The sequence below is a fragment of the Pimephales promelas genome, chromosome 15, assembly GCF_988280905.1.
Source record: "Pimephales promelas chromosome 15, fPimPro1.hap1.1, whole genome shotgun sequence".
Lineage (NCBI taxonomy): Eukaryota > Metazoa > Chordata > Actinopteri > Cypriniformes > Leuciscidae > Pimephales > Pimephales promelas.
The window spans coordinates 12,980,699-13,008,516 of record NC_142783.1 but is presented as its reverse complement, the minus strand read 5'-3'; the positions used below and the strand labels follow the sequence as shown (position 1 = coordinate 13,008,516).

At 36.3% G+C, this 27,818-nt stretch overlaps 3 protein-coding genes across 5 annotated transcripts in view; 2 read left to right on the top strand and 1 right to left on the bottom strand.

Annotated features, from left to right (window-relative positions):
• mipol1 (mirror-image polydactyly 1) overlaps positions 1 to 1,670 on the top strand; it is a 97,519-nt gene extending 95,849 nt beyond the window's left edge. For all 3 annotated transcript variants that reach the window (XM_089120173.1, XM_089120172.1, XM_039673780.2), the window contains one exon: positions 802 to 1,670. In XM_089120173.1, the coding sequence (XP_088976299.1) occupies positions 802 to 868 (67 nt within the window). In that variant the 3' untranslated portion in view covers positions 869 to 1,670. The remainder of the gene's footprint in view (positions 1 to 801) is intronic.
• Positions 1,671 to 5,906: 4,236 nt separating this feature from the next.
• On the bottom strand, positions 5,907 to 8,479 carry foxa1 (forkhead box A1). The gene is made up of 2 exons (XM_039673788.2): positions 8,297 to 8,479; positions 5,907 to 7,568 (listed from the first exon to the last, which is right to left on the bottom strand). Exons 1-2 carry the CDS (start codon positions 8,366 to 8,368, stop codon positions 6,354 to 6,356), a joined length of 1,287 nt encoding a protein of 428 aa, XP_039529722.1. The 5' UTR covers positions 8,369 to 8,479; the 3' UTR covers positions 5,907 to 6,353.
• Positions 8,480 to 10,589: 2,110 nt separating this feature from the next.
• The window catches only part of ttc6 (tetratricopeptide repeat domain 6), a 45,946-nt gene continuing 28,717 nt past the window's right edge, over positions 10,590 to 27,818 (top strand). Inside the window, exons 1-15 of the mRNA XM_039673825.2 lie at positions 10,590 to 10,731; positions 11,392 to 11,445; positions 11,569 to 12,279; positions 14,375 to 14,551; positions 14,668 to 14,798; positions 18,973 to 19,152; positions 19,311 to 19,470; positions 19,982 to 20,086; positions 20,519 to 20,626; positions 22,196 to 22,285; positions 22,614 to 22,993; positions 23,197 to 23,662; positions 23,881 to 24,010; positions 25,166 to 25,341; positions 26,555 to 26,691. Coding sequence (XP_039529759.2) covers positions 11,578 to 12,279; positions 14,375 to 14,551; positions 14,668 to 14,798; positions 18,973 to 19,152; positions 19,311 to 19,470; positions 19,982 to 20,086; positions 20,519 to 20,626; positions 22,196 to 22,285; positions 22,614 to 22,993; positions 23,197 to 23,662; positions 23,881 to 24,010; positions 25,166 to 25,341; positions 26,555 to 26,691 — 2,942 coding nt within the window. The 5' untranslated portion in view covers positions 10,590 to 10,731; positions 11,392 to 11,445; positions 11,569 to 11,577. The remainder of the gene's footprint in view (positions 10,732 to 11,391; positions 11,446 to 11,568; positions 12,280 to 14,374; positions 14,552 to 14,667; positions 14,799 to 18,972; positions 19,153 to 19,310; positions 19,471 to 19,981; positions 20,087 to 20,518; positions 20,627 to 22,195; positions 22,286 to 22,613; positions 22,994 to 23,196; positions 23,663 to 23,880; positions 24,011 to 25,165; positions 25,342 to 26,554; positions 26,692 to 27,818) is intronic.

The following is a 27,818-nucleotide window of genomic DNA, read 5'->3' as shown; positions in this document are numbered from 1 at the left end:
TATACACACTACACACATATATATATTATGTAAACACAAACTTTTATTTTGGAAGCGATTAATCACGGTTAATCGTTTCACAGCCCTAATAAAATTGTAATCTACTTTTATTTATATAATTTATTTAAATAGAAATTGAAAATGATGCATAGTTTTAATTTGTATATATACATATATGATTTTTCATAATATTCAAGCTAATAATTTATAAAAATTAAACATTGTTCTAATTCATATCATTTTATGTATTGTAACTGTTTCAATTTATTTTATGATGAATATTAAAGGGTCTGATTTCATTATTTATTTATTTTCTCATCACATCTTTTTCCATCTTATCACATCATTTTACGTAATGTCAGAGATTCGGAAGAGCTTCTTTTTGAAGCAGAACCAGCATTTGTTTGGATGGAGAGAAGCAGGCCTGCTCTCATTCCCCATTATTCATTTGCTCCCAAAGAATCCCTTCACCCATCTAGATCTCCCTCCATTTCCACAGAGTCTCTGGGATCATCACCCTCATAAGCACAGGTTTACTCACCCCGACCAATCACATGACACCACACATGGGCTTCTGTTTGCCGGAGTAAAGGCAGGCGGATATTTGGAGGATTTGGGCATTGACACCAGCATGGATGTCTCACCCACTTTAAGAAGTGTCTACATCCATTCTCCGTATCTTTCCGTTCCTCAAAGAGCGCCCTTGTGTGAGGAGAAAACAGCCAAGAGCTGGCCTGCATTTGTCTCGATCTTCTTTCATTTACACACTTACTCACACATTTTCTGCTTTCCCTTTCTCAGGCTGGAGCGGTTGGTGGAGGTGTTACGGAAGAAAGTGGGTACTGGCAGCGTCCGAAAAGTCATCTGACTGACTGGCCGCCGGGCGACCCTAGCAGACGGCCACATCTGGTGACCAGGCTGAAGCGTTTAACTCTGAGCAAACAGCCGAAGCCTGGCCTGGGCAAACACTGGCTGGAAGTGGCGTTCTTTCTCTCAGCCCTGTTCTCATTCCAGCCCATGCTCAGAAACGCCATCGTAAATGTTTAACCACATTCTCTCCGCAGTCACCAATGAAACTACTGCTGCCAGGAGTTTTTCTACTAATCCAAAGGTTTTCTTTCTTCTCCTCTCGGTCGATTTTTGTTACTTACAGTGTGACGTTAAGTCTGGTTAAACAAGGGACATTTGATTGGACAATTACTTTTGTGAGGTACTGAGACTTGTTTTTTTTTTTTTTTCATATAAAGACAGCTATTTTTGAACCAAATTTTTATTGTTATTTTATTGAATTTGTTTACAGACTATATAGCTATATTTAAATTTTTTTCCCAAATTAAGAAAGGGAGTTTTAACAACAGTGTATCAGTCATCACAATCAGTATTTATGAACATGAAAAGCTTGTTCAGTGTTATTTGATGATACATTTATTTTGTGCTTATCAATTAGATATTGAAAATAGAAAGTATCAAATAAAAGCATCAAATGTATAAAAAAAATTATCAAATTAAGCGCTGGTTTACATGACCCAAAAATACACTTATTTATTTGATTTCTTTTATTCTTTAATTTAATTCATTTGAAACGAGTCTTATTGAGGACAAATATACATTGTTTTTATTCCTTTTTTAAATGATTTCAAAACAATAAAAAACATTTTTGTCTAAACATACCTACACTGTAAAAAATTATGTTGGTTTAACTTAAAAAATGAAGTAACCTGGTTGCTTTAAAACTTCATTGAAAAAAAGTTCATTGAAATTGAAAAATTTAGTTAATACAATGAAGGAGATTGATTTAATAATCAGAAACTCAAAATATTTTGTTATCTGAACCACATAAATTATAAGTTGATACGACCAGAAAAAAACGTTATGATAACAAATCATGATTTATTTTTATTTTTTTACAGTGTTTAATCAAACCTGTAAATAATGCTTTTTAATTCAAGTTGAATATCCTAAATAATTGGAATAATTCTTTAATTCTAATACTTAAATATGTTGTTGTTAAACCCTTTAAATTGATATCCTGAATATTTAGTATTTAAAAAACGCAAAAAAAAAAAAACGTTTTTTTTTTTTGAAGAACAAAATCAGATAATGTGGGAATGACAGATATGTATATTTAAAAAAATGTTTTCTATATAAAATACTTATTTTTTTAACCCTGATGATTCTTTGAATTCTTTGCTGCACGCTGAGAATTTACAAACACAAAATGGGCTAAAGAGATCTGTCGACCTTTACCAACATCTAGATACCCCAAACAATTATATAAGCATGGTTTATGTTGTCTTTCCCTGTCCGTCCTTCAGCAGAGCTTCTTCAGCCTGATCGATTATGTACTCAGAAATATGTTAGATGCAGCGGTGAATAAAGAAAAGGCTGCTTAGGCCAGACGTGCCGCTGAGTGTCCCTCCCCTCAAATAAACGCCGACACCAGGACAAGCTTGTCGATTTTCATCCTATAGGTTACCGTGGAGATGGCACAACCTGGGTGTCCCCACAACACTTGCCCTTTGATGCTGCAACTTTTTTTTTTCTTCCTCGAGACGAAAACTTTTCTTTTGAGATGTGCATTCTTAAATGATTTGTTTGAGGTGTGCGTGTTTTAAGTCACTTGTTTGATATGTGGGTGTGGAGGCTCGAGTCTGTGTTTATTGTGGCATGTGGAGCGAAATGCCCCATTACCACCCCCCAAATTCAGTGTGCGTGATCATCGACTTACAAAAAAACTTTTATACGCTTTAATTAAAACCGTGTTTCGGCTGCACATATTGAATGACCCTCAGAGAAAAGCACCACTGATCCGGTTGCTATAACGACACCAAATATTTCAAGCTCTCTTTTTCTCTGTCTGCTTCTCTCCTTCTCATAGTAGCTGTTTATTTATACAAATATAGTTCGTTTTTTTTTTTTCCCAGGTTCTAATTGAGCTGATAAATGTGTGTTGGTTTTGATGTTAAAATGATGCATTATTGAATCAGATAACCATCAAATTGACTGAGATGGATAACTTTAATTCTAAATAATACACTGCAAAAAATGATTGTTGGTTTAACTTAAAAAAGTAGCCTAAGTTACATGGGTGCCTTAATTTTGAGTTCACTGAAATTCAAAAAAAAATGAGTTAATAAGATTGGTTTGATTGGTTTAATCAACAGACACTCAAAATATGTTATCTGAACCATATAAATTGTCAAAGTTGATTTGACAAAAGAAAAAAAAATGAGTTGATTTGATAAAAGAAAAAAACTGTTGTAGCCTAATAATAAATTATGATTTATTTATTTTTTACAGTGCAGAAATATTAGTTTAGGCCAGTTTGCCATTTCACAATAATTAATCTTCTTATTTGCTATTTGCAAGGATTTTTTTTGCATTAATCTTTATTAATGCTTTATTCTTAAAATTGCAAATGGCCATAGGCTACTGTAAAAACATTTTTAAGTACAATCAACTTAATGATTGAGTGTTTATAATTTCAACTTTAATTCCATTAAACTGGCTTAAAAAATGAGTTGAAACTTATTTTGTTGAGTTAAAGCAATTTGAAAGCATATAGGCTAACTTATTGATCATGTAATTTTGAATGTTAATTTTATTTATTATTCGATATAAAAATGCAAACAACATATATATATATATTTGAAGGAGAATTCTTGGATTCTCGGTTTATTGCGTCCGCCACAATGAATCTCCAAAAGAAACCCAACTGGCTGTTTCTCTCCAAATCCCCTGCTGTAGAATAATGAAGACACAAAACAGGGGAGTGCGAGACCACCAACCTGACATGGTCGATGCATATTAGAGGGGCACAAAGCTCTAATAAACTTCTCCCGTATCATTTTTAATGGAAAAGCAGCTGCTTCTAAAGCTGATGTCGGATAGAGATCTCTCCCTCTTCTCTCTCGCCCTTTGAAAGCCCCTTTCTTTCTTTCGTGTGCGTGTGATTCTGGAGGGGTATTGCTTTGCTCTTTTCGTTGGCCAAGCACAATTGTGTTATTGGAGATAATTAATTCAATCCCCATCAGAAGGTATTAGGAGCGCCTTGGCCCTGTAGTGCTTTTCCAAACTCAGAATGAAAAGAGGGAGAAGAAAGGTCTACGGGTAGACCCGCTGATGGGCGCTTTGAACTAAAGGGCCGTGTGCATTGTTGTCGAAATTTTGCTCCATAAGGCTGAAGAAAGCGCCAGAGCTTTTGATGGGGCAACGAGAAATGCCACGTAAGTTTGAACACTGCCTGCTGATCGCATATGTTAAGTCTGGCTCGTTTAAAGACGCGCGCTGAATTGCACAATGCAACGTAGCCTAGGCTATATATATAAAGGTCGCGTCATCGAAATAAAAAAAACTTTCGGGTATTGCTCTGTACAATCACTGCGCCAATTACAAACAATAAAATTCCCATGCAAATTAGAGCATGTCTAAATTACACCCATGCACGTCAATATTTTAATGATTATATAGGTAATGAACGAGGGGTTCGTTAACCCCGACAGTGCGCTCGTTAAGAGGTTTTCGTAAAAACGCGTTAAATAATATTTAAGCACAGTTTGTTGGTTCTTAGATTTCCAAGACCGCACATTAATAATGCTTTAGTTTGGTTTCATTACCATCAGCTTTTAGTTGACGTATAAACCATGGTTTCTATCATAAAGATGTATTAAAAATGTACCAAATATACATAATCAAATTTCACCTGGTGTAATTGGTATGACATATGAACTCGATCATGGTGCAAGTTTCCTCATAATCGATCATAATGATTTCAGTCAAATTATTAGAATCGGTGGTACAATATTTTATGTAGGGTATAGTTTTATTTCGATTTGTATCTCAGTTAATCGAGCACACATATTTTATTTTTGTAAGCAGGTAAATTCTGTTATATTTACATTTTTCTTTGAAAAATTAAAATAAAATAAACAATCAGTTTTATAAAGCACTTGTCGTGCGCATGAGAGAATGTCATTTAGATTATTCAAAATCTGTGGTTTTGTTGAATCTTTACCATTAAAAAAATACGCAGTTTTATTTTCTAATGCTTTTGAGTGATTATTGTTTTTCTTTTTTTATTTAACAAATTTCAGTATCGATACATTGACATTGGCAACTTCACCATCTTTAATTAGGCTAAATATCTCTGTCGCGAGCTCTAATTCAATATCATATAAATTGACCGCACCGGACATTAATATTGGAAACAAAATGTGGTCTTCATTTTTAATTTGAATTAAAATTAAGAGGCAGAAATATAAGCTATATAACTTTATTTTATATAGGCTGCACATATCGAGATTTCTCAAGCCTGAAGTCAATTATCCATTTTATTTACGCATCGGGGGGGAATTACAAGATAATTAAATGAATTTCACGGCTACTCAGCCAAAATGCGTGTATACAAAATACCATGATCAAAGTCAAATCTGTTCAGGTTCACGGGCCCATCATGTAGGTTACGCTCCACAAAAAGATGATTTGGCCTCTCTATGATATTGTTTAAAATCCCATTTAAAACGAGATCGGATCTTTTATGAAGCGAGTCTTTGAGGCTGCGCGTGTGTTAGACTTGGATTTTCTCTTGGTCTTTTACCAACATCAAGTCAAAACCAGACGGGCTCAGCCAAAAGCTGGCTTTGAGAGCAGACAGTCTATATTAAAGAATAGCATCTATTTCTATTTTATTTCCGATATTATTGAAGTTATTGAGCATGCATTGCTTGGACATAAAATAATGCAACAAAAAATACACGAAAGAATCAATTATTTCTAAAAACGAAATGAAATAAAATCATGTATTCTTAAAAAAAATAGTCTTGGGATAAAATGTAATTTCACTACGAAAAAAAATGCATGCACGAACCTCTTTGTATAAAAATGTCACAAACGTTTTGCTTGATTAAGAAATACATATTTTATTCACAATGCATTTCCACCTCGGATTAATTTATTTCAATACAAGATTGGGAAGTGTTTTTTTGTCCAAACGAGGTAAGTAACCCCCAAAAATAATGAGTAAAATGACAACATTCAAATACATCTGCAACAGACAAGGGGCTTCGCTTCTATACCAGCAACAAGACCAAAAGTTGACCTTCATTCGTGCACGTTGTAACAATGGGGAACTACAAGTTTTCGGGGGGATCACAACAAGTATTTTACAAGCTCAAAAATGATTTTAAATACACTAGCAATGATTTGTAACTGGGATATACAGTCATTGGAAACACTTTACAATATTTTATTATACACATACACATTTTGTTATATTTTAAAGTAACAGTTCTTTTGCACCAAGTGCATGCAAGAAAAATAAAATAAGTTTTTTCCCCCCCTTAGTCGGCAACTGACTAAGACGTATTAAGAACAGGCCTGGAATACACACCTTGGTAGTAAGAGGCCTCTAATGCCGAAGGGTCCATGCTGGCTCTCCCGGCCATGGGCAAGCTGGAAGACATCCCTGAGCCATAGGAGGAATATTGCAACGCTTGTTCATAGGCTTTCAATTCCAGTTTATGCTGTTGCTCTGAAGACGACATTAAATTATTGATGGAAAACGGGTGGTTGAAGGAGTAATGAGGGTCTCCTTTGAGGTGCAGCTGGGGTTCGTGGGCCATAGAGTGCAGCGAGGACAGGGACGTGGACACCGAGTGCACCTGTGGGCCGGTGCTCTTCAGTTCAGAGTTAGCGGTGCTACCGCTCCTGTGGTCCAAACTGGGAGGACTGGACGACTGGTTCGAAGAGGTTATGGAGCTGGAGTCCATATGCACAGGTTTGCTGCTGGTGCTGTCACTGGCCGGTGAGCCAGAGCCGCTCGAGTGCTCTCTCTTTCCGTCGGACCTCTTTCCGTCGGGCAACTTTTTGTCGCATTTAAAGCGCTTCTGTCTTCGCAGGTAACAGCCGTTCTCGAACATATTCCCAGAATCTGGATGCAGGGCCCAGTAGGAGCCTTTTCCCGGCTTGTCGGGTGACCTGGACACTTTGACGAAACAGTCGTTGAAGGACAACGAGTGCCTGATGGAGTTCTGCCACCGTTGCTGGTTCTGACGGTAGTAGGGGAACAGGTCCATTATCCACTGGTAAATCTCACTCAAGGTAAGCATTTTGCTGGGTGCCTGCTGGATGGCCATAGTGATGAGGGAGATGTAGGAGTAGGGCGGTTTGGCGTGCGGGTAACTTCTCCTGAAGGTCTTGTTGTCTCTGGCCCGGTTGAGGTTGGGTTGCGCGTAAGTCATGGAGCTCATGGTGGGGCTCATGCTGGAGTAGGGGTTCAGCGCGTTCATGGAGCTGTGCTGAGCCGTCATGGCGTTCAGGTTGGACGGGCTGAGCGCGGTGCCCATGCTCGACACGCCGCCGCCCATCCCGTTCATGTGGCCGGTGGCTCCCGGGGGCATCCCGGCCATGGTGCCCGGGCTCAGACCGGCACTCAGCGCTGGGTTCGCATAGGACATGTTAAAAGAACTGGAAGTCATATTCCCACTGGTGGACATGCTCATGTAACTGTTCATATTATTCATGGAGCTCAGCCCAGCGTTCATGCTGCTGTTCGTCATGGGAGAATAGACCTAAAAGAAAGAAAGAAATCGTAATTCAGCACTTTTATTCGTATAGAGTGTAGTAATTTAGCATAGTTTCTCTTAAACAATAATGTAGCCTAGTTTCCCCTCTATTTTATTTTATAAAACACAAGTACATAAAAAAATAAAAACAATATTGAAAAAAAAAATCAGGCTAGCACCATTAAAAATTGTGAGAACATACATTTGAATTTTTAATCTAAATGTAACGTTTTTATTGTATGTTCTTTTTAAAATAACGAAATGTTAAATGTGGATTTGCTGATGCACGTGACAGTAAAAAAATATAAACGTAGGACTTTATTGCGTTTAATTAAATGTCAAATTGAACGAGGCAAAACAAAATCTTGTAATGGAAATTTGTGACATGTAGGCTATACATAATCGATAATAAATTGAATAAAAATAGCTTAGTCAGATAACAATTTCAGAAAATAATATTTGATAAACTCTTCCAAGACTATTGTGACTATATTGTCACTTGCAATGGTATCACTACTGCCACCAAGTGGGTTAATAAATGGCTGATATTTTGATCAGCTTCAGACAACAATTCTGCAGAATATATATTTTACATGTAATTCCTCCGTTTTAAAAGTGTTTTTAAGCGTGAGCCTCAGTTTGAGTCTGCTGATCCATAATTCGCGTGCATGCAGCTACAAACTTTCTGACTATCCCAGCAGCTCAGAGTGGCAGAAATAATAATAGTCTCTCACCTCTTGTGCATCATTATAGTAGCTGCTCCAGTCTGGAGTTTCGTGTCCTTCCATTTTCACTGCGCCTAACATTATGGAGGAAATTCGCAGCTCGTGCACATGCAGTTCCAGACTCTCAGCGCGCGCGTGAGTGAGAGTGTGTGTGTGCGTGTGCGTCCTGGCACCGCGCGCAGTCACTGGTGGGATGTTGTGCGTGGCTTTGGGTAAAGTGAGGAAATGTTGGGACCGAACTGGAGATCTTCCCCTGCCTGTTACGTAGAACACAGTACAGCCCACTTTCTGTGTCTCATTTGCCTGGACCTCTCTCCTGCTTCCAGGAACACGTCTACTCTGCTGCTGTTTTTAAATAGGAATGACCCGTGTGTTTTATTGCACAATACTATTACCTGTAAAATCATCTTTTAATTTAAACTCTATTAGAAATAAACACATTATGATGAATAATATTGAATATCCGATATATTTTTGCCAATTTTATTTTAAATTGTTTTATTGTTATTTTTCTTCTTTTTTTCAAAATAATGTTTGGACTTTTTTTTGATTAATTAATCCAGCATTATAATGTTACAGGCTTAAAAAAACAAGTGTTTATGAATTCAAATGAAGTGAGTGATCTTGTAAAGTGCAATATAATTAATGTAATATAGTAAACTTATATGTAACATATTAAGTTATATCTTACAGCAATTTTTAGCAAACATTATGTAATGATAACATGTTCCTACAAAAAATATGAATTGTGACATTTCTAAATAGGCCTTTTTGAATATAGCATATAAATACATGATCCATGTTGTAATACTATATTTATATTATTCATGAACGATATTACATTTAACGTGAAATTTTAACATATTCTTTCTAATCCATAAGTTATAATAAAGTGTTATCAAATTATCACAAAAAATATGTGGATGCTGTATATTTAAATATCAAAATGTATGACAATATATGAATTCTGTCATAACTAGGCCTGTTTGAACAGATTATTTAAATAATAGGATACTTAACAAATCATGTATGTAGCCTATTTCATTGTATGATAAAATGCTGTCACCAAGAAGCTTCACAGAATAGCAGAAGAAACCAACTTGCAATAACTTTACAGCATATTCATTTTGGTAGGCTACTGACGCTAGGTGTTTAGGAAGGAACTGGAAACCCCACCATCTCTCTCCTTTTATTTCTCAAATGAACAAGAGTTCACATTTCCCAGTGTACACCTGCTAATGAGCGAATGACAGCACTGATCATCCACTTACAGCGGATTATCTCCAGTGATCTCTCACACCATTAGAGCACAGATCGATTCCTCACAGGACGGAGGGAAATGACCCTTGAAGCAAAGAACATTAGACCATGTCAAAGCCCCCATGAGACAGCCAGAGAGAGAGAGAGAGGCAGAGGTAGAGGGAGCAATAGCGATGGTATCAGGACTGTCTTGTCAGTAGATTTAATGCATGATTTATAAAATAATAGGCCTTAAAACCACCTGCTTTATATGTTTGCTTTAGCAAACAGTGCATTGCATTAGATAGGCCTGTTATGTTATACTGAAAATCGTTTTTTGTGTGCAGCAATTTTGTGTTCTTATCAAAAATAAAATGGCAAGGTGGAGATAACTTTGTAGCATAATCTTTTTGGAGACAATAAAGTTCATCAGATCAGTATTTTAAAGTACCGGCAGGTTTGGTTTTCTCGAGAAATAGAGAATTAAAAGTACTTTTTGGGATTTTAAAATCATAATGTAATTAGAATTTTAGAATTACAATTATTTTGAACGCACATTTAATTTCTTAAATCTTATTTTTCTATTTTGTGATTGTGTGTAAATAGAAAGGCATCTTTGCACTAATAGCTCACCATGATTACCATTTCAGTTTGTTTGCAAATCTGAACGTTTGAGTTTATTCTTTTATTGCCATCAATTGCTTCATGAAGAACCTTTAACATTCATGGAACCTTTCCATTCCACAGACAAAAAGGTTCTTTTAAAGTTTAAAGGGGTTCTTAGATTTTTAGAATGTTCTTCGCACTAATGGGGGGATTATTATTTTAAGAACTGTCCACTGAAGGGTTTTGGGGGGAACGAAAATGGTTCTTCAATGCATTGACACCTTTGGGACCTTTATTTTAAAAGTGTTGTTGAAGGGTTTTCTTGTCGTTCTAGCAGCCAGTCAGTGCTATATGCTTTAAAAATAACAATTATTAACATCAAGATAATTATCTAAGTTACTTGGTCATGATCTTATTGTGCAGATTTTCACTCGCAGGCAGCCCTGGCACGCGCATGGGGACGGTCGGTTGCTAGGAGACGCTGCATGGCGTTTCTCTGTTTGAGTTTCTGAGGTAAAAAGCTGCAGTTATTTTTCAGCAAATAGTTAGTACAATTTTATTTGAAGTAGATTTTCAGACGGAAATACATCAATTAAAGGGTAAGGTGCTTTTAAAGAGTACCCTTTTAATGATATATTCAGATTTATTGTGTCACAGCACGAAAAGAGCAACGTTTGAGCATGCGGGCTAAGTTAGCTGGCTAACAGTTGCTAACTGTTAGCGTTCATAGCTTTTAAAACTGTAAAACTGCAGTTTCTGTTCTTTTGAAAGTATTTATGCAGCGAGAATGATTATTTCATGGGAGTCAGAAAAAGAAAATGAGGATAAATAATAAAACATTGCAAAATAGCTCGAACTGAACTGTTGGACAAAATCATATAAAAATTATTTAAAAATTGTTTTGCATTATAACTCTTATTTATTTATTTTTTACCAGTCTCGACTTAAATGTTATTGCTCATTTATTAAATGAGGCAACAACACGTATTTCTTCTAATTTTAAACGCATTTGTTTTAATGTGATAAGTTAACGTTAGCCTAATAAAATACAGTTGCTGGTTTAACTTTAAAAAAGTAGCCTAAGTTGCCTGGTTCATTGAAATTAAATATTTAAGTTAATACAATGAAGATTGGTTTAATAAATATAAACTCAATATATGATGTTTTTTGAACAACTAAGTTGATTTGACAAAAGAGAAAAAGTCTTGATAGCAAATAATGAAAATATTTTTTTTCTGTTGTTTTTCCTGGATTTCCAGTTTACGAAAGACTTATGAATCCAACCAGAGAAGACTTCTTCCTTACCTTACCAGGTAAGACCTGTCATCACAGATTTACCTCCCATTTTGACAAAACCCAGCTGTGTTGAGTCTCAAATAGACTTTCACTTTTCCTCTCCTCTGCAAACTGCCCCCTAAATCCATGTCTCAACAAAGACCAACAAAATGAGCCGGGGTCAGAGCACAAGCCCAAACATTTCCTCCATTGACAAATCCGTGAACACAATGGCTCTTCCAAAACTTAAAGCCAGGCATGGGATTGTCAGAAAGCCAGTCATAGCCTCTCTCGCAGGGACCACCAAAGCAGTATCCTTCTCCCAAAGGCCCCAACCTCCTGCTAAGCCCAGATCAGAGTGGCCCTTATCAGCAGGTGGATCTTACACACTTCACACACTTGCTCAGCTGGTCTCAGGTGAGGAGAAGAAAACCTCCAGCGCTCACCAGTCCACTATCTGTGGAAGACAGAACCGCCGGGACTCGGGCAGCTCTAATGACAATGAGGCATCAAGCTCTGTGAATTCAGCACAGAATGGGCATATAGGAGTGCAGAGAGGAAAGACTGAACAATTCTGGGAGCCTCATGAGCATCAAACTCTCTCCAAACACAGCAGCTCCCAGAGTCACACCAGCAGCGCTGGCTCCAGCACCATCCAAAGTGTCAAATCCACCTCTGATCTGTTGGAGGAAGCCAGAACTATTGCTGGACTCCAGCCGCCAGATGATGTTGACCAGCAGAGGGCGCCAAATGAGAGCTTGGCAGACACAGACACATTAGTGATGGAAAGTGGGCACATACCTGTAGTAGAGGATGACAGTGGTGCAACTTTCTCTGACCAAGCTGGAAACAACTGCAGCTCTGATGATGAGGTTAGCTGTTTTTTTTTTTTTTTTTTTTTTTTTGTGAGTTTGTTTTTATATTTTGTTTTGTTTTGTTAATATTGAACACAGCTGCGGCTTTGATGATGAGATTAGCATTTTATTTATTTATTTTTTATTTGGAAAGAGAAGTTGGACACAGCTACTTTCATTATTTTATTATTTATTCATTTATTATTAGCTGCTAAGCAACAAAGGTGCATATATTGTATATATATATATATATATATATAAATATACAAAATACAAAACCATCTAATAAATAATAATCAAAACATTGTATTAGTTTATTACATAGAGTATTTAAATTCACTATAAACATATTTTGAAGCTCTACTGTAAGTGTCATTGAACATGAAAATACATTTTGATTGTATCTATATATAAATGTGCTCTTAATGTGGTCTTATTGTAGTAATCTTAGAGGTCTCATCTTGTGCGCTTTCTTTCCCATGCGCAGCTGCATAGCAAACATTCCTGAGGTAAATAAAGTAAAATAAAATAAAAATGACAGTGCCTCAGCTGCTTCTCAGAATTTTTCATTATTTAGATATTCACACAATAGACTATGGAAATGTAACATTCATCACCCTAATCATTCATAAATACTCTAATTTGTATAATAATAACAACAATATTTATGAATTCTCAATAGAGCCGTGGTGGTGATGGCGCAGTGGATAAGACACATGCCTTTGGTGTGAGAGACCCGGGTTCGAATCCACTGTGAGACACCAATATGTCCCTGAGCAAGACACTTAACCCCTAGTTGCTCCAGAGCTGTGCGACCTCTGACATATATAGCAATTGTAAGTCGCTTTGGATAAAAGCGTCAGCTAAATGAATAAATGTAAACGTAGCTGTTAAAAAAAGGCTCTGCTCTATGGTTAGTTCAGACTGGTGACACGATGCACAATTCTTGTTCTTCTTATTCTTCGTCTTCGTCATCGTCTTCTGCTCTTCAGCCTGTAAAACAGCTTGTGGGAAAATTATTAAATTTGGCACATAGATAGAGGACAGTATTAAAGTCAAGTCGTCTTTATTTTTATAGCGCTTTATACAATACAGATAGTTTTAAAGCAACTTTACAGTGATAAACAGAAAAAAATGATTCAATGATGCAAACATAAGTCAGTTTGTTCAATGTTCAACCAGCTCCATTCTAAATATAATCAGTTATTAAATTACAGTCGTTCAATTCAGCTTTAAAGCAGATCTACAGAAAAAAAAGTGATATCATTATCCAGCTCAGTTCAGTTCTCATCAAATATTGTCAGTGCAGTCATGTCAATAATATTATTGATTATTAAGTGTCCCCAATTAAGCAAGTCAGAGGCAACAGTGGCAAGGAAGCCAAAAACCAGGATTTTTTTTTTTTTTTGTGGTAGAGACCAGGCTCAGTCAGTTAACAAGTTCTGCTCTGGCCAAACTGAGCATCTTGGGCCCTGTCCCAAATGGCACCCTAAGCATTAGCGGTCTTCGGAGTTCGTACTTTTGTGATGTAACGCCGCTTTGACTGCTGGGAAGAAGTCTACTGTAGAGTTTGCTTCAGTGCGAATTTGGCAAAGGGGGCGCTTGTGAGCACCCTTCTGAAACCTAATATGACAAATGGGACAGCATATTTTGTATCTAATGCAAAACATTCATTTTTTATGTGGCTTCAGTGTCCAAATACTTCTTGGTGCCACTACATAGTTACTGTAACACAGTCTCATTCCAAGAAGTCATATAACTGACGTCTTGGGACGTCTTTTGACCATACGTCAACATCCGCCTTTTTAGGGTACCCTTAAATGTCGGTTACATGACGATCCCGGCCGTCATACAACTGATGCTTTACCTTTAACGTCGGTTAGGTGACGGGGTAGGTTTAGGGGTAGGTTTAGGTCTGGGGTAGGGTTAGGATCCGATAACGTCATCTAACCGACGTTTAAGGGTACCCTAAAAAGGCGGATGTTGACGTATGGTCAAAAGACGTCCCAAGACGTCAGTTATATGATGTATATCTCTTGTACATCTTGTTGGGTAAAGTCAGGCTTGGTATGACAATTGTGTTGATGGAGTGCTCATGTGTATTTTCCTTCAGGGGCCGACTCAAAGGGACACATCTGTACCGCATGTCTATCTGCCAAAAACACGTTCCCCAAGACCAATGTGCCATCCATCTGTGTCATCTGGTGTCTACAAAATGGCTGAGTCAGTTTTACAGAAGGACTTTGAGTTTGGCTCTGATGGTGGAGGACACAAGGATCTGTTATCCCAGGTAAACGCACTACACACTAAGTTTTTGATAAGTATGAGAAAAATTACAGATTTTTAATGTATTAGATTAAATACATGAATGATGCCACAATCTATTTTTTTTTAAATATTTTTAAGGTGACCAATGAAGATATAATAATGGCCCATGGATATAGCTTGACTCCGATTCAGAGGGCTGAAAGGACATCCCGTCAGACCAAAACCATTCAAGGCCTGTCACTACTTGCAACCTGGACACCTAAAAAAGAGTATAAAAGATCTAAAATATGACACTCAAGCCATATTAAATGCATTTAGTTGCATTCAATAAACTATCATAGAAAATATAATTTGTTCTTAAACGAAGCAGGATCTTTATTTTTTATCATTGACATTTTGATGATTTTTAGTGTACATAGGCGTCCCCACAGGTATAGTTCATCACATTAACTATGAACATATTCCACTAACCTATACAAGCACATTGCATCATTTAAAACCTAACAAATACATTTTTTTGTGAAAATATGCTAATGCTATCCTTTGTAAAAAAAAAAAAAAAAAATTATTATTATTATTATTATTACTCAATATAGAAATATACTTCACATTCGGTTTGGACAAAGTACATTCTATTAATGTTTTCTGACCATTAATAGCATGTAATAATTAAATTAAAATGTATCATAGTTAAACTTTTAAATTAAATAAATTTTTTCTAAAACACTTTTCCCCAAATTAGTTTAAACTGTCTTTATCTACCTACTCTGAAAAGGTGAGTATAAAAATCGAGTGTCTGTAGTCCTCTCAGGGCTACAATAAACACAGCTACTTATTCCATTCGGAATTAATTAAATGATTGGCTGGGCGACTGTCACTCTCCCTCGCTACCATGGCTACCACCCCTGCTGCTACCGGACCTGCACGGATGCACTCGGTTGACTAGCTCGTTACCGAATCAAACTCAATAGGAGCTGGACGTGTTTACCAGCGCCGAGCGGAGAGGAGTACAGCGCATGTAGTGACATCATGTCAGAATCTGTAACTACCTAACTTTATCATTATGAATATAAACAACTAACATGGCTCTTAGTACTCCCTATCAAGCTAGCATATCGATACTAGTAAAGTTTAAAATATATTGAGTTTGATTAGGTAACGCGCTAGTAACCTAACAAGGCAAAGCTAAAAACAGGTTGCATTGATTTTTCCTGTTACCATCAGTTGCACTGTGATGAAGGTGAGTTTCGTGTAAGATTCATAACATATACAGTGTTTTACATGTAAAAGCTTCCACGATGAGAGCCTCTCCTCTCCTATTAGACATTCGATTTTTATACTCTCCTTTTCAGAGTACTTACATTTCAAATATGTATTGGTAAATAAAGACCATTTAAACAAATTTGGGGAGAAGTGTTTTAGAAAAAACCTGCCTACCCTGCCTTTAAATGCAGTTAGTTGACCTAAATGTACATTAAAATAAACATATTTTAAAGCATCACAAAAGATTATGAAAACTTAATGATTTGTAATACACTTTAATTTGAATGCACTTTAAAGTAAAACAAATTAAAAGTAAACATTAAATGTGCAAGTACTTTGCAAAGCAATCATGAAAGTGTACTCTCTTTAAGTACACTTAAGTGGCATTCTGTAAGTACAGTTTTAAATATATACTGTATATATACTACAAGTACACATTCAACACAATTAAGCACATTTCTTTTGGTCATGGTCCTTTCAAATTGATGTAGTTTCGACGTTTTGCATACAATACAATGGCATTCAGAAATTTTGAAGTAAGACGTCAATGTCCAAATACTTTTGAGGCTGCTATATACTTAGTTCTATGCATCATGACTAATCTATGTGTTGATATATTGGCATGTTCCACTTGCTATCAGCATGTCAATCTCTCAACGCGTCACTAGCGGAAGAGCGCAGAGGGTGGCCTTGGGCCCAAACGATCATCTAGTTTCACGCTACCTGAGAAGAGCGTCCAAAAGCTGTCATCAGCTCCCCCTCAGCTCTATTTAGGAAGCAGCAACACAGCGAGTAATTGCCCCGTCACTTACTCCACTCATCTGTGCTGCGGGTCTGTCTGGAGCCAGCGCACCCACGCATCCCTCCTCCCAACCTCTCCAGCACTCACCTGAGAGCTGATAACGCAAGATTTACTACCTGCACGGCTGGACTTGCGCCACTCCCTCGCTCTTGAAAAAGGCCCTTTTAATTACTAGCTTTTTCCAGTCACGAGGGTCACTGAAAGGTTCCTGTTGGACGCGGTTGAGAGGGTTTATATGAGAGCCGCCTGCCTACGGGGTAGATGGATAGCGGGGCAGGTTGAAGGTTCCTCCTTGCGGTTCAGGAATGTTTCTGTTCAGCGCAGGTAGGGCCAGTGACTTTGGTGTGACCTTCTAGGTCTTTCGTTGAGGCTTAACCGTGCCAGAGTGGGGTGATAAATCTAGCTTGTCACGGGCCTTAGTGAACGAAACGTACCCAATAAATTGGCGCTGTCAGTGGAGCCGTGGGGACGTGGGTGGCGGAGGGCCTCTCCTGCCTGTCTGCAGTTCGCGGAACACAAAGAGCCCACACACAAAGTCAGTTCTGAGGTCGTTTCTCCCGCTGTCTACAGTTCAAACAGTGGTGTGAAGTTATGGCAGAGACGATCTGTGCAAATAGACTGACGCATCATCTTTTTATGGCAGAACATAGGGCCTATATCACATCGACTTGGCACCCAAAATGGTTTACGTTTGAGGTCCAAGAAATGTTCCCGTGAGACCCTAATATTAGATTAATAGACATGTCAGTAATGAAAAAGTCTGAGACCACTGATGAAAAGGCTTCTATTTTTATTTTATTTATTATTATTCTGATTCAGAAAACCTAAGATGCCATGCCATATGAATGTCTGTCTTGTTTTCTTCTGATCACATGATCATGAACTGTACATAACTCACCATTATCTCGTCAGCCACGAACCATGATATACGTTTGGGGTTGGGAAGATATTTTAATTTTTTTGAAAGAAGTCTCTTATGCTTACCAAGGCTGCATTTATTTGACCATTCAATAAAACAGTAAAACTGGTACTGCAATTTAAAGTCACTGTTAAAATGTAATTTATTCCTGTGACGCAAAGCTGAATTTTCAGCATTATTACTCCAGTCTTCAGTGTCACATGATCCTTCAGAAATCATTCTAATATGATGGTTTGCTGCTTAAGAAACGTTTCTTATTATTATCAATGTTGAAAACCGTTGTGCTGCTTAATATTTTTGTGGAAACTGGTAATTTGAAGAACAGAAAGGAAAAAAAATCTGTATTTGTTTAAAATAGAATTATTTTGTAACATTATAAATGTCTTTACTGTCAGTTCAATTATATATATATATATATACAACTACTGTACCATTCAAAAGTTTTAGATCGGTAAGATTTTTTTATGTTTTTAAAAGAAGTCTCTTCTGCTCACCAAAACTGCAATTATTTGATAAAAAAATACAAAAAACACAGTAATATTGTGAAATATTATTACAATTTAAAACAGTGGTTTTCTATGTGAATATATAGTGAAGTGTAATTTATTCCTGTGATCAAAGCTGAATTTTACAACATCATTACTCCAGTCTTCAGTGTCACATGATCCTACAGAAATTATTATAATATGATGCTCAAGAAACATTTTATTATCCATGTTGAAAACAGATTTTTTTTTTTACATTTTTATTTCAGGATTATTTTATGAATAGAAAGTTCAAAAGAACAGAACTGATCTGAAATGGAAAGCTTTTGTAACATTAATCACTACCATTCAAAAGTTTGGGGTCAGTAAGAATTTATTTTTGGGGGAAAGAAATTAGAAAATACTTTTATTCATCAAGGATGAGTTAAATTGATCAAAAGTTACAGTAAAGACATTTATAATGTTAGAAAAGATTATATTTTAAATAAATGCTTTTCTTTTGAACTTTCTATTCATCATAGAATTTTGGGGGGAAAATGGTACACGACTGTTTTCAACATTGAAAATAATAATTTATGCTTTTTGAGCATAAAATCAGCATATTAGAATGATTTCTGAAGGATCATGTGACACTGAAAACTGATGTGTAATCAGCAACAATAATGATGTTGAAAAATCAGCTTTCAAATTACATTTTAAAATATATTAAAATAGAAAACAGTCATTTTAAATTGTCATAATATTTCACAATATTACTGTTTGTTATTTTTTTTATCAAATAATGCAGCCTTGGTGAGCTGAAGAAACTTCATTTAACACATAAAAAATCTTACTGATCTAAAACTTTTGACCGGTAGTGAATATATACATAAAAAACAGTAGTAAAGCATTACACCTTAGGTTTTCTGTATTTTAAAGAAAATCAAATAAAAAAATGTTTCCCTCTGATTGTTTGTTCTGTCAAACAAACACAGTGCTGAGGGCTATAAAACCATCCACCATTGGTGTACCACTCCTGCCAGTCAAGTCGTGCCTGTTGAGCTCCAACTTGCTTCTAAAATCTGCCACACTCAAAAACTGATCCCTGCAACATCACAGTTTAACCAGCAGAGGGAAGCACTTGGACATATATCTATACATCCTGACATACAGAGGTATAAGCCTGGCTCTTTTTATTTCTATTATAGTGATTCTTATTAAAGCTCATTGTTTATAAATTCAGGTCACCATTTATAATCTGACTCGTTTAAACTCTCTTAAAATGTATTTCTGACGTGATGGCGTATCATTAATGCTGTAATACTCATTGTAGGCTGGTGTGTGAAGGTGTTCCTGTTGATTCTACTGGGGTTTCAGCACAGACAGACTGTGCTTCCCACATACCTAAACAGACGTCAGATATTCTGAAGGACTGGCAGAAAATAGCTGATTATTACGTGGAGAGACCAAGGATTATGATGTGTGGACATGCTGTAAGAAAAATCTATTGTTTTATGACTCACTGACAGTGACTTTCATCAAAGTGACTAGTGACAACTCAATCTTTTTAAAAACAAGGCTCTGGTTTTAAGGAAGTACATGAAAACAGAGGCTGTGATTTATGATTAGATAATTATGATATTTAGTGCATTATCAAACATGTAATAAACTATTAGTTAAAACTGAGTTTTTATATCTGTGATCTTCCTTGAATAGTTTATATATAAAACTATAATACAGTTTTAAACAGTTGTTTGTTATTTCAAACACTTAATAAACCTGGGGTATTGTCCCAGGGTACTGGAAATATTTGGTCACTAGATGGCATTAGACACACATTATTTTTCCCAATAGAATTAACGGATGAAAGAAAGATTTTCATATTTTTTATTGTTCAAGCTGGGTCATTAAATGTAGACTGTTGAATAAATTTCACTTTAGGCCACCTGAATTATTTGATAACAGCTCCTTCCAGCATCCAATTATTGTATTCATTTCTCATAGGCAACACTGTGTCCCTTTGAGCTCAGAATGTTCTGGAACCCAGCACCTCCTAAATTCATCTGTGCTCCCTGTGTTATGAAAGACACACTTTTCCCCAAATACCAGGTACAGAAGCACCATTACCAGAGAGAAATCTGTTTCCTTCTCAGTGTGCTTATTTTCTGCAGAAATCACTGCATGCTTCCCCCATCATCTGCCTGCTTTAACACTGTATTTAGAGAAGAGCCTATAGCAGCTCTATTTCTCTCTGTTATCATCTTGATTTGAATACAATTCTCTTGTAAGCTCATAATTTAAGAAAAACTTTATAAAATAAAGAGCATGGCGAAAATTATGCGCGTGGTATTAACGCCTGTAATTCACATGAATTATAGTTATTACTATTGCCTCAAAGATATTTCCTTTTAGCTTGTTCATGCTGGTAATATTAAATTCCTTATGTTACCTTCTAATATGAAAAAATGCTAGCATAAAAAGTGAATTCCAATGTAATACATTTTTAAGCAAGTTTTTCTTTATTACATTTTGTGTCCTTAGGTAACTCAGCCAGACCTGTGCAAAGAGAATCTGTTGAATCTTTTGGACGAGCACCACGTGGCGGAGACAGTTAGCCATGTGATGAATGCAGAACAGATTACTTCTGAGGTCTGTTTATTGAATTAACCTTAAATTAGTTTAAGGTGGAAATTCTCCAAATTCCTGTATGTAGCATACTTATGTTATGTAACACCATGCAGCTCTTTATGAACACGATATTCTGAAATATATATATATATATATATGAAGAGTTCAGATGCAAAAGCCTCTAAGTGCCATTTGAAATTTTCTTCTAGAATGATAATTTTTATCAAGCTTGTATATTTAAGTTCAGTGATTTCACTTAAATGGCAATGATAATTACCTATTAATTGTTATTTAAGTGAAATTACTGAACTTAAATATACAAGTTTGATAAAAATCATCATTAAAGAAGAAAATTTCAAATGGCATTTAGAGGCTTTTGCATATGAACTCTTCATATATATGTATATATATTATTATTAGTGTTTTATTATTAGTGTAGTGTTTCAATGTAATTTCAATACCATTGAAAGTTTGGGGTCAGTCAGATTTTTTTTTTTTTTTATTAAGACTTCATATGTCACCACTGGTTGCAAATGAAGTTGAAACTGGATCAAAATGCAGCAGTTTTCAAAATGTATTTTAACTGAACTCAGGGTACTCAAGACAGAGAACAGAACAACCACATAAAAGCAACAATAACGGACAACTGAAATAAACTAAACACAGGGCTTAAATATACACTAATCAAAAAAATTAGACACAGCTGCACATAATAATCAGTCAATGAATAACCAACGTAACTAACAGGAAATTGAACCAAATGTGAAAAACCAAAACATACAAAGAGCAGATAACACGTACCATATATATGTGTGTGTGTGTGTGTTTATTTATTTTTTAAATACACAAATAATAATATATATATATATATATATATATATTATATATATATATATAATTACATTTACATTTATTCATTTAGCTGACGCTTTTATCCAAAGCGACTTACAATTGCTACATATGTCAGAGGTGGCACGCCTCTGGAGCAACTAGGGGTTAAGTGTCTTGCTCAGAGATACACTGTACAGTATATGGGTCAGTGACGTTTTAGAATTTCAAAACAGTAAAAAAATAAAAATGAATGGACAAATCAAATATGGCATTTTTTGTGTAAATCTTTGTGTATATTTTTGTTTTTTATTAGTGCCCTTTAAAATAAAAAAAAATAACAACATATGACATTTTAATGTTTCTTTGTATACAGTCCTTGAAAATGTCATAAGGTAATATATTGAACATATATATACAGTATATATATATATATATACAGTAAAAATAGTAATATTATATAATATATACTCGGAGTTAAAGCAGTTATATTGTTAAGGAATATTATAATATTTGCATAATACATATTTGTATTGTTGAAAACAATTTATTTAGTTTTTGATGCAGTATATAATCTCACAATGCAGAACACTGCTTGAAATGTCAACTATATATTTATCATCTTACTGTACATAAAAAAGAAAGAAAACAAGATAAGAAAGATTTTGTTATTTGCATTCATGTTACTTCAGTGAGTTCTCAAGAGAGTTTTCAGAATACAATTGTGTTGGACATTCTCTAAAAATTTGGCCTTGTCCCCAGGAAAATGTCTCGCCTATTGAGTGTAAGTCTGTGGCAGACTTCAGAACAACAGCCTCACTGACTCTCTCTGGGTTCATCTCAACAGAACAGGTTAAAAACCTTTCCTTTTTTTTGTTTGTTTGTTTGTTGAAGAATTATTTCATAAATTCCCAGTAATTTCTATTGGTTAGCCTTGTTTATTTTAATGTAAAGCTAGAGTCTCAGTAATATAACAACAGTACTCTTTCCTGTTACTTTGGCTGTGGCATTTTAGCATTGAGAAATGTTGATATTCTTCCAAGACACCATTCTGTGTTTATATTATATAAGGTACCTAAAACCGTTTTTATTCTTTTTACTGTAATATTTGGAAACAAGCAGCTCAGTGCAACCAGAATTTCATCTCTTGCAATATCCTGTCTCCCCCCCTGGGTTTCAGACCAGACGGCCTTGTTCTGCCCCGCACTTAACCCCAGATCTTGAGCCTCATCTTCAGCTGCAGTCTGACTTCACCAGCCTTTCCCAGGAGCTGGAGCATGTGCGGTGGCAGTGGCAGCAGAACACAATCTGTGCAGCTCTGGCCAGAGAATCCCCATCCAATGCCAAACAGGCAAAGCCCCAGGAGGTTCACACAGAGCCCAACTCATCAGAGTGGCCCCGCCAGACCCCAAACCACAGAAGGAACCCACACAAAGGCAAAGAGAGGGGAAGGGTGTCCTGTTCCAAACGCAGGGCCACGAAGAGAGGAAAGACACGCAGCTCTGTTAAAACGGCATACTTTTGGAAAAAACTGAGAGAGCCACCAAGGACACTAACAAGGTTTTACTTTTGTTCCAAAAACAATTCCAAAACAAGACCAAAACATGAAATTGCATGTAAACCCATGACATAAAATATTTTCTCACAGCATTTTGTGATGCAATGCATCTTGTATCTCATAAATATTCATCTTTCTTGAATTTTTGAAAGTCTGCTGTAATGTCTGCATTAATAATGTGTTTATCTTTTTTTTAATCTAAAAGGAGCGAGTCTCTGTGTCAGATACCACAGGAGTCTAAAACTTCCAAAGGGCAAGTTTCACCCCGCCTCTGCCTCAGTCTGCCTATGGTCCTAGATTTTGAGAGCTTTGCCACAGATCGTGGTGGAATACCTGACACTACATCACCCAGAGAGTGGGTTAGAGACACATGGGACGCCTGGTTCGACAAGGTTTTTCCTCCTCTGGAAAATGTTCAGAGCTCAAGCTCTCTCCCTGCTGGTCTGGAGGAGAATCAGCTTCCACAGGACGAGATCCAGAATCTGGACAAAGTTGATGTGTCTGAGGTTTTGGACAATGGTCTCACTACAGCTGATTTGGAGCATGAAGTGGCCAAGCTGACCCAAACTTTGAATGAACGTGGAAACCACGGTGCCTTCGACCGGTGTCGACGTGGAGCACTTTACATTAAACTTGGTTATCTCAGCCAGGCCCTTGAAGATCTCAATGCTGTAAGACTTTTTTTTTTTTTAAATTAGTAATGCAAGCTAAGATAAACATCACTAATACTGATTCTCATAAGATTTTATTCAGTGTTTGTTCATTATTAAATGGTTCATTTCAGAAATCATTATCCAAGCCAGAATAGAACATTCTGCTAATGCAACCTGATTTTCCGCTTAGTTTGTCTTGTACTAATGATCGATCTGTTGTTTTTCTGTTTTTAAAGGCCATCTCCCTGGAGCCCCATTTACTGGATGCCTTCTGGCACAGGCACAGCATATACCTGCTGAGAAACGACCCCGATAGAGCTTTGGACGATCTAAACGTCATCGTTAAAAACAGCAAGAAGCATGCAGGTGTGCGCACGAGTCTCCTTTCATTACCAGACAGCAGGAGAGACAAGATTCTGATTCAATAATAATGTCTGACTTCTGTATTGGACAAAACAGAACCTGTACGGTTAAAGGGCATGTATCAAAATATAGACATACTCCAACATTAGCAATGCTAAGCTTCCCCCTGTTCGCACAGACCAAAGTAAGTTCCTTCAGAGGTTATTATTGTTAAATAAACCTAAAATATTTTTGTTAATTGAAATAAAGCTAAAATAAAATATTAATATTAGATGAAAAAATGTCATTTACAGAAAATTTGAAATGCTGGCTTGACAACTGAAATAAGTTAACTAAACTTAAGTTAGGTTAGCACTAAACTTACTAAATGGAAATATAAATAAAAAAACTGAAATGAAAATAAATGAAACAAAATGTAGTATTAATATTAATTATAAAAATAAAAATTATACTAAAATAACACAGATTCAGAATTTGTCATGATCATGAAATCCATGAGCACATTAACATATGACTGCCCACATTATAATATGGCTACGTTCACATTGTCAGGTTTTACAGCTTTTGATTTACTACTGCATTTGCTTACTGGTGTGTCTTGAAAAGTCCCAGTAACACAGCAACTTACCGCAGTGTCTCGGATACTGTCTGTATGAACGTGGTACGGGAGTCGAGTCTGTATCCTCTGACCAGTAACCATAGCAACAGTATCAAACATGGCGACATCTATGAAACTGAAAAGTATTATCATTTTTGACACGACAAGAGTCCAACCAAGCTGCGAGTTCATAGTCAAATCTTCATTAAACGACTGCAGTTTTGAAAATGTACGCGTGTGAGTTTGGTTATAGAATATATTAACACTCCCATAAATAATTGAACTGTCTGTGACTGTGAACACAACCATATTAAGGACTCAAATACAGGACTGCCAACCGCATTCTGCTGCTGTGTGCATGTGGCCTATAAATTAGCAGTATAATATAAGTTATTCAGTATTTGTCAGCCTAGCCCTGCAGCAAAAGCCCACAAAGGTAAAGGTCAGAGAAAGGATGTAAAGTGACCATGTAAAAGTAAATTATTATATTTTTTTTGGTGCACAAAACTTTCTTCAGAACAAAGTGTTGAAGCTCATGACTAATGCCAATTGTGTTCCAGACGCCTTCATGTCTAAAGCAGAAATCTACAAACAAAGAGGGGAAACTGCACTGGCTGCATTCAGCTACACCCAAGTCATCAAAGTCAAGCCAGCTGATGCAGAGATATACTTTAAAAGGGCAAAGATGTATGAGAAGATGGGCGAAGTACCGCTGGCCATGGAAGACTACGCCAAAGTAAGCCCTATGAATCAATATATATACTGTAAATTTAGATTTACAGTAGGAAATACCAGTAGGGAAGATTTTGAACATTAATTGTCACTAGTGTGGTAATTTACCTCGGTTACATTTGCCTTGATCTTCTGAGATTAAATAGTTTATCTACAATACTGTAACTTTCAGAAGTCAAAACTTCTTTTATTCTCCAAATACCACAAATTAATACTTAGCCTTAGAAACATCAATGAATCTGAGTTATGAAAGTTAAAGTGCATTTTTTATAGTGCAATACTTTTTTCTTTAAAACACATTTACATTCCAGAAAAGCCTATTCAATGTCCAGAAATTTGACATAAAAAAAATAACACGAGGCTGGACAGTTGCATTTTCTTGATTTTTATCCGTTTTATCTTTTATTAATTTATTTATTTGTCATCTTTTTTATATTCTGACCTGTAAAGCACTTTAAGCTACATTTTACACAGTAAATGAAGGGTGCTGTACAAATTAAATGCATTATAAAATCATAATACAAATTATAATCATTATTAAAATGTATTTTTATATTTTTCTCAAGCATCTGAAGAATACCGCCAAGAGTTGTTGAACTGTTAAACAGCTGTTCCTGGCTGTGTGTAGCACCTGCGTTTCCTTTTTGCAGTCTGATATTCACAGTTTTTCATTTCATATTGACTCATTTCAGCATTAATTATTTTGTGAACCTTGTCAGAAAGTGATACAGGTTTCACAAAAGACTGTTTTCAAAAGATGGGAGGGTTAAAATCACCCTAGGCAAGAGAACTGGAATTTGAAGGGGATGTTTCTTAAAAGCACAGCACAAAAAAAAAAGAGCAGCTTAATGGTCTGTTTAATTCTAGGGGTCAGAGAGAAGGTGGAAAATGGTTTTGAAAAAAAATAAAATAACTAAACTAAAATCACGAAAGCATTTGAGGTCTGTTCATTTGAGTCTGTTCATTATTTGTGCTTCAAGTACTGTTTTGTGTATTATTGTATGCACACTTTAAGGGCTAAATTTGTCTTGGCGGACAGAATTAGTCAATTTTACTGTTGGCAAGCACATCATGCACTCTAAATATGAAGAGTTCACAAAAGAGCACTGGTATTGATGATTATAGACCGTTGTTCTAAATAGCTGCATAATTGCCTCAATGATTGCAGTATACATGAAACATGGGAGATTTCAAAATAAACCCTTTTTGACCTCCAGACCTTCACTATCGACTCAACAAGGACAGATGCAATGATGGCCCATGGAATACATCACTTCAACAGCTCCAAATGGATGGTGGCCTTGGAAGACTTTACCTTACTGCTAAAGCAAGAACCTGGGAATGCTATAGCCAGGTCAGTATTATTATGAGCATTATTTACAGGGGGGCACATAACTGGTGCCCATGTGGTTAAAAATAAACAAGCAGCAGAAAACATGGAGGGAAGCTCTTCTGAGTACACTCTCAGAAAAAAAAAGGTACAAAAGCTGTCACTGGGGAGGTTCCTTTTTAAAAGGTACACTTTTGTACCTAAAGGGTGCATATTGGTACCTTCATGGTGCATATTTGTACAATTATGGTACCAATATGCACCCTTTAGGTACAAAAGTGTACCTTTTGAAAAGGAACCGCCCCAGTGACAGCTTTTGTACCTTTTTTTCTGACAGTGTACCAACATTTCATGGTATGGGATTTACATGGGATTCGGGGAATAAATCCTCAGTTTAACCATCATGGAGTGAAAATTTATCATTTGAACGTGTTTTGTCTTGCCAATTTACACATTCAAACGATTTTTAACGCAGAAGAAGAGACGAAAATCGGGACTTATGTGCTGTTATCTGTACGCATAGACTTTTACACGCAAAAAGAGAGAGAAGCATTTCAGACAGCGCTCAAACACCAAATTGATTCGTCTTTCGCGTTTACTTGTGCTTGAACGGATACACAAAGTTAAGTGAACAGTTGAGAAAGAAACTGGATCTTTCTTCATCAGTGTATTATAGTGTATTAAAGTGCAAGTTCACCTATTTTCAACCCACTATGTTGTTACAGTGTTAGTAGTACATGTAAAAGAACAATGTTTACTCTGTCACCATGTTACCTGGAATGAGAAATTACCATTTATTTTGTCAGCAAAAGTTTTGCATCATTTTGACAGCTCCGGGGCTTTTGTGAAAACTACAGATGGATCAGTTATTAACCAAACACTTGGGCCCCGTCCACACTACTTCGTTAAAACGAATACAATCTCCGTCCACACCAGCGTTTTATCTGCGTATTAGAAATGATCTCCGTCCACATTAAAACGGCTGAAAACGCGGATCACTTGACCATTCACCAACACTGGGCATGCACGTGCCGGTGTAAACAGTGATTGACGAATCAGGGAAGGATACGTCATGACTGATAACGTCAGCCTCTGCGTCAGCGTTTCTGAACTCCTCCGTTTTGTCTCGTCCACACCAAAACGCCCTCCGG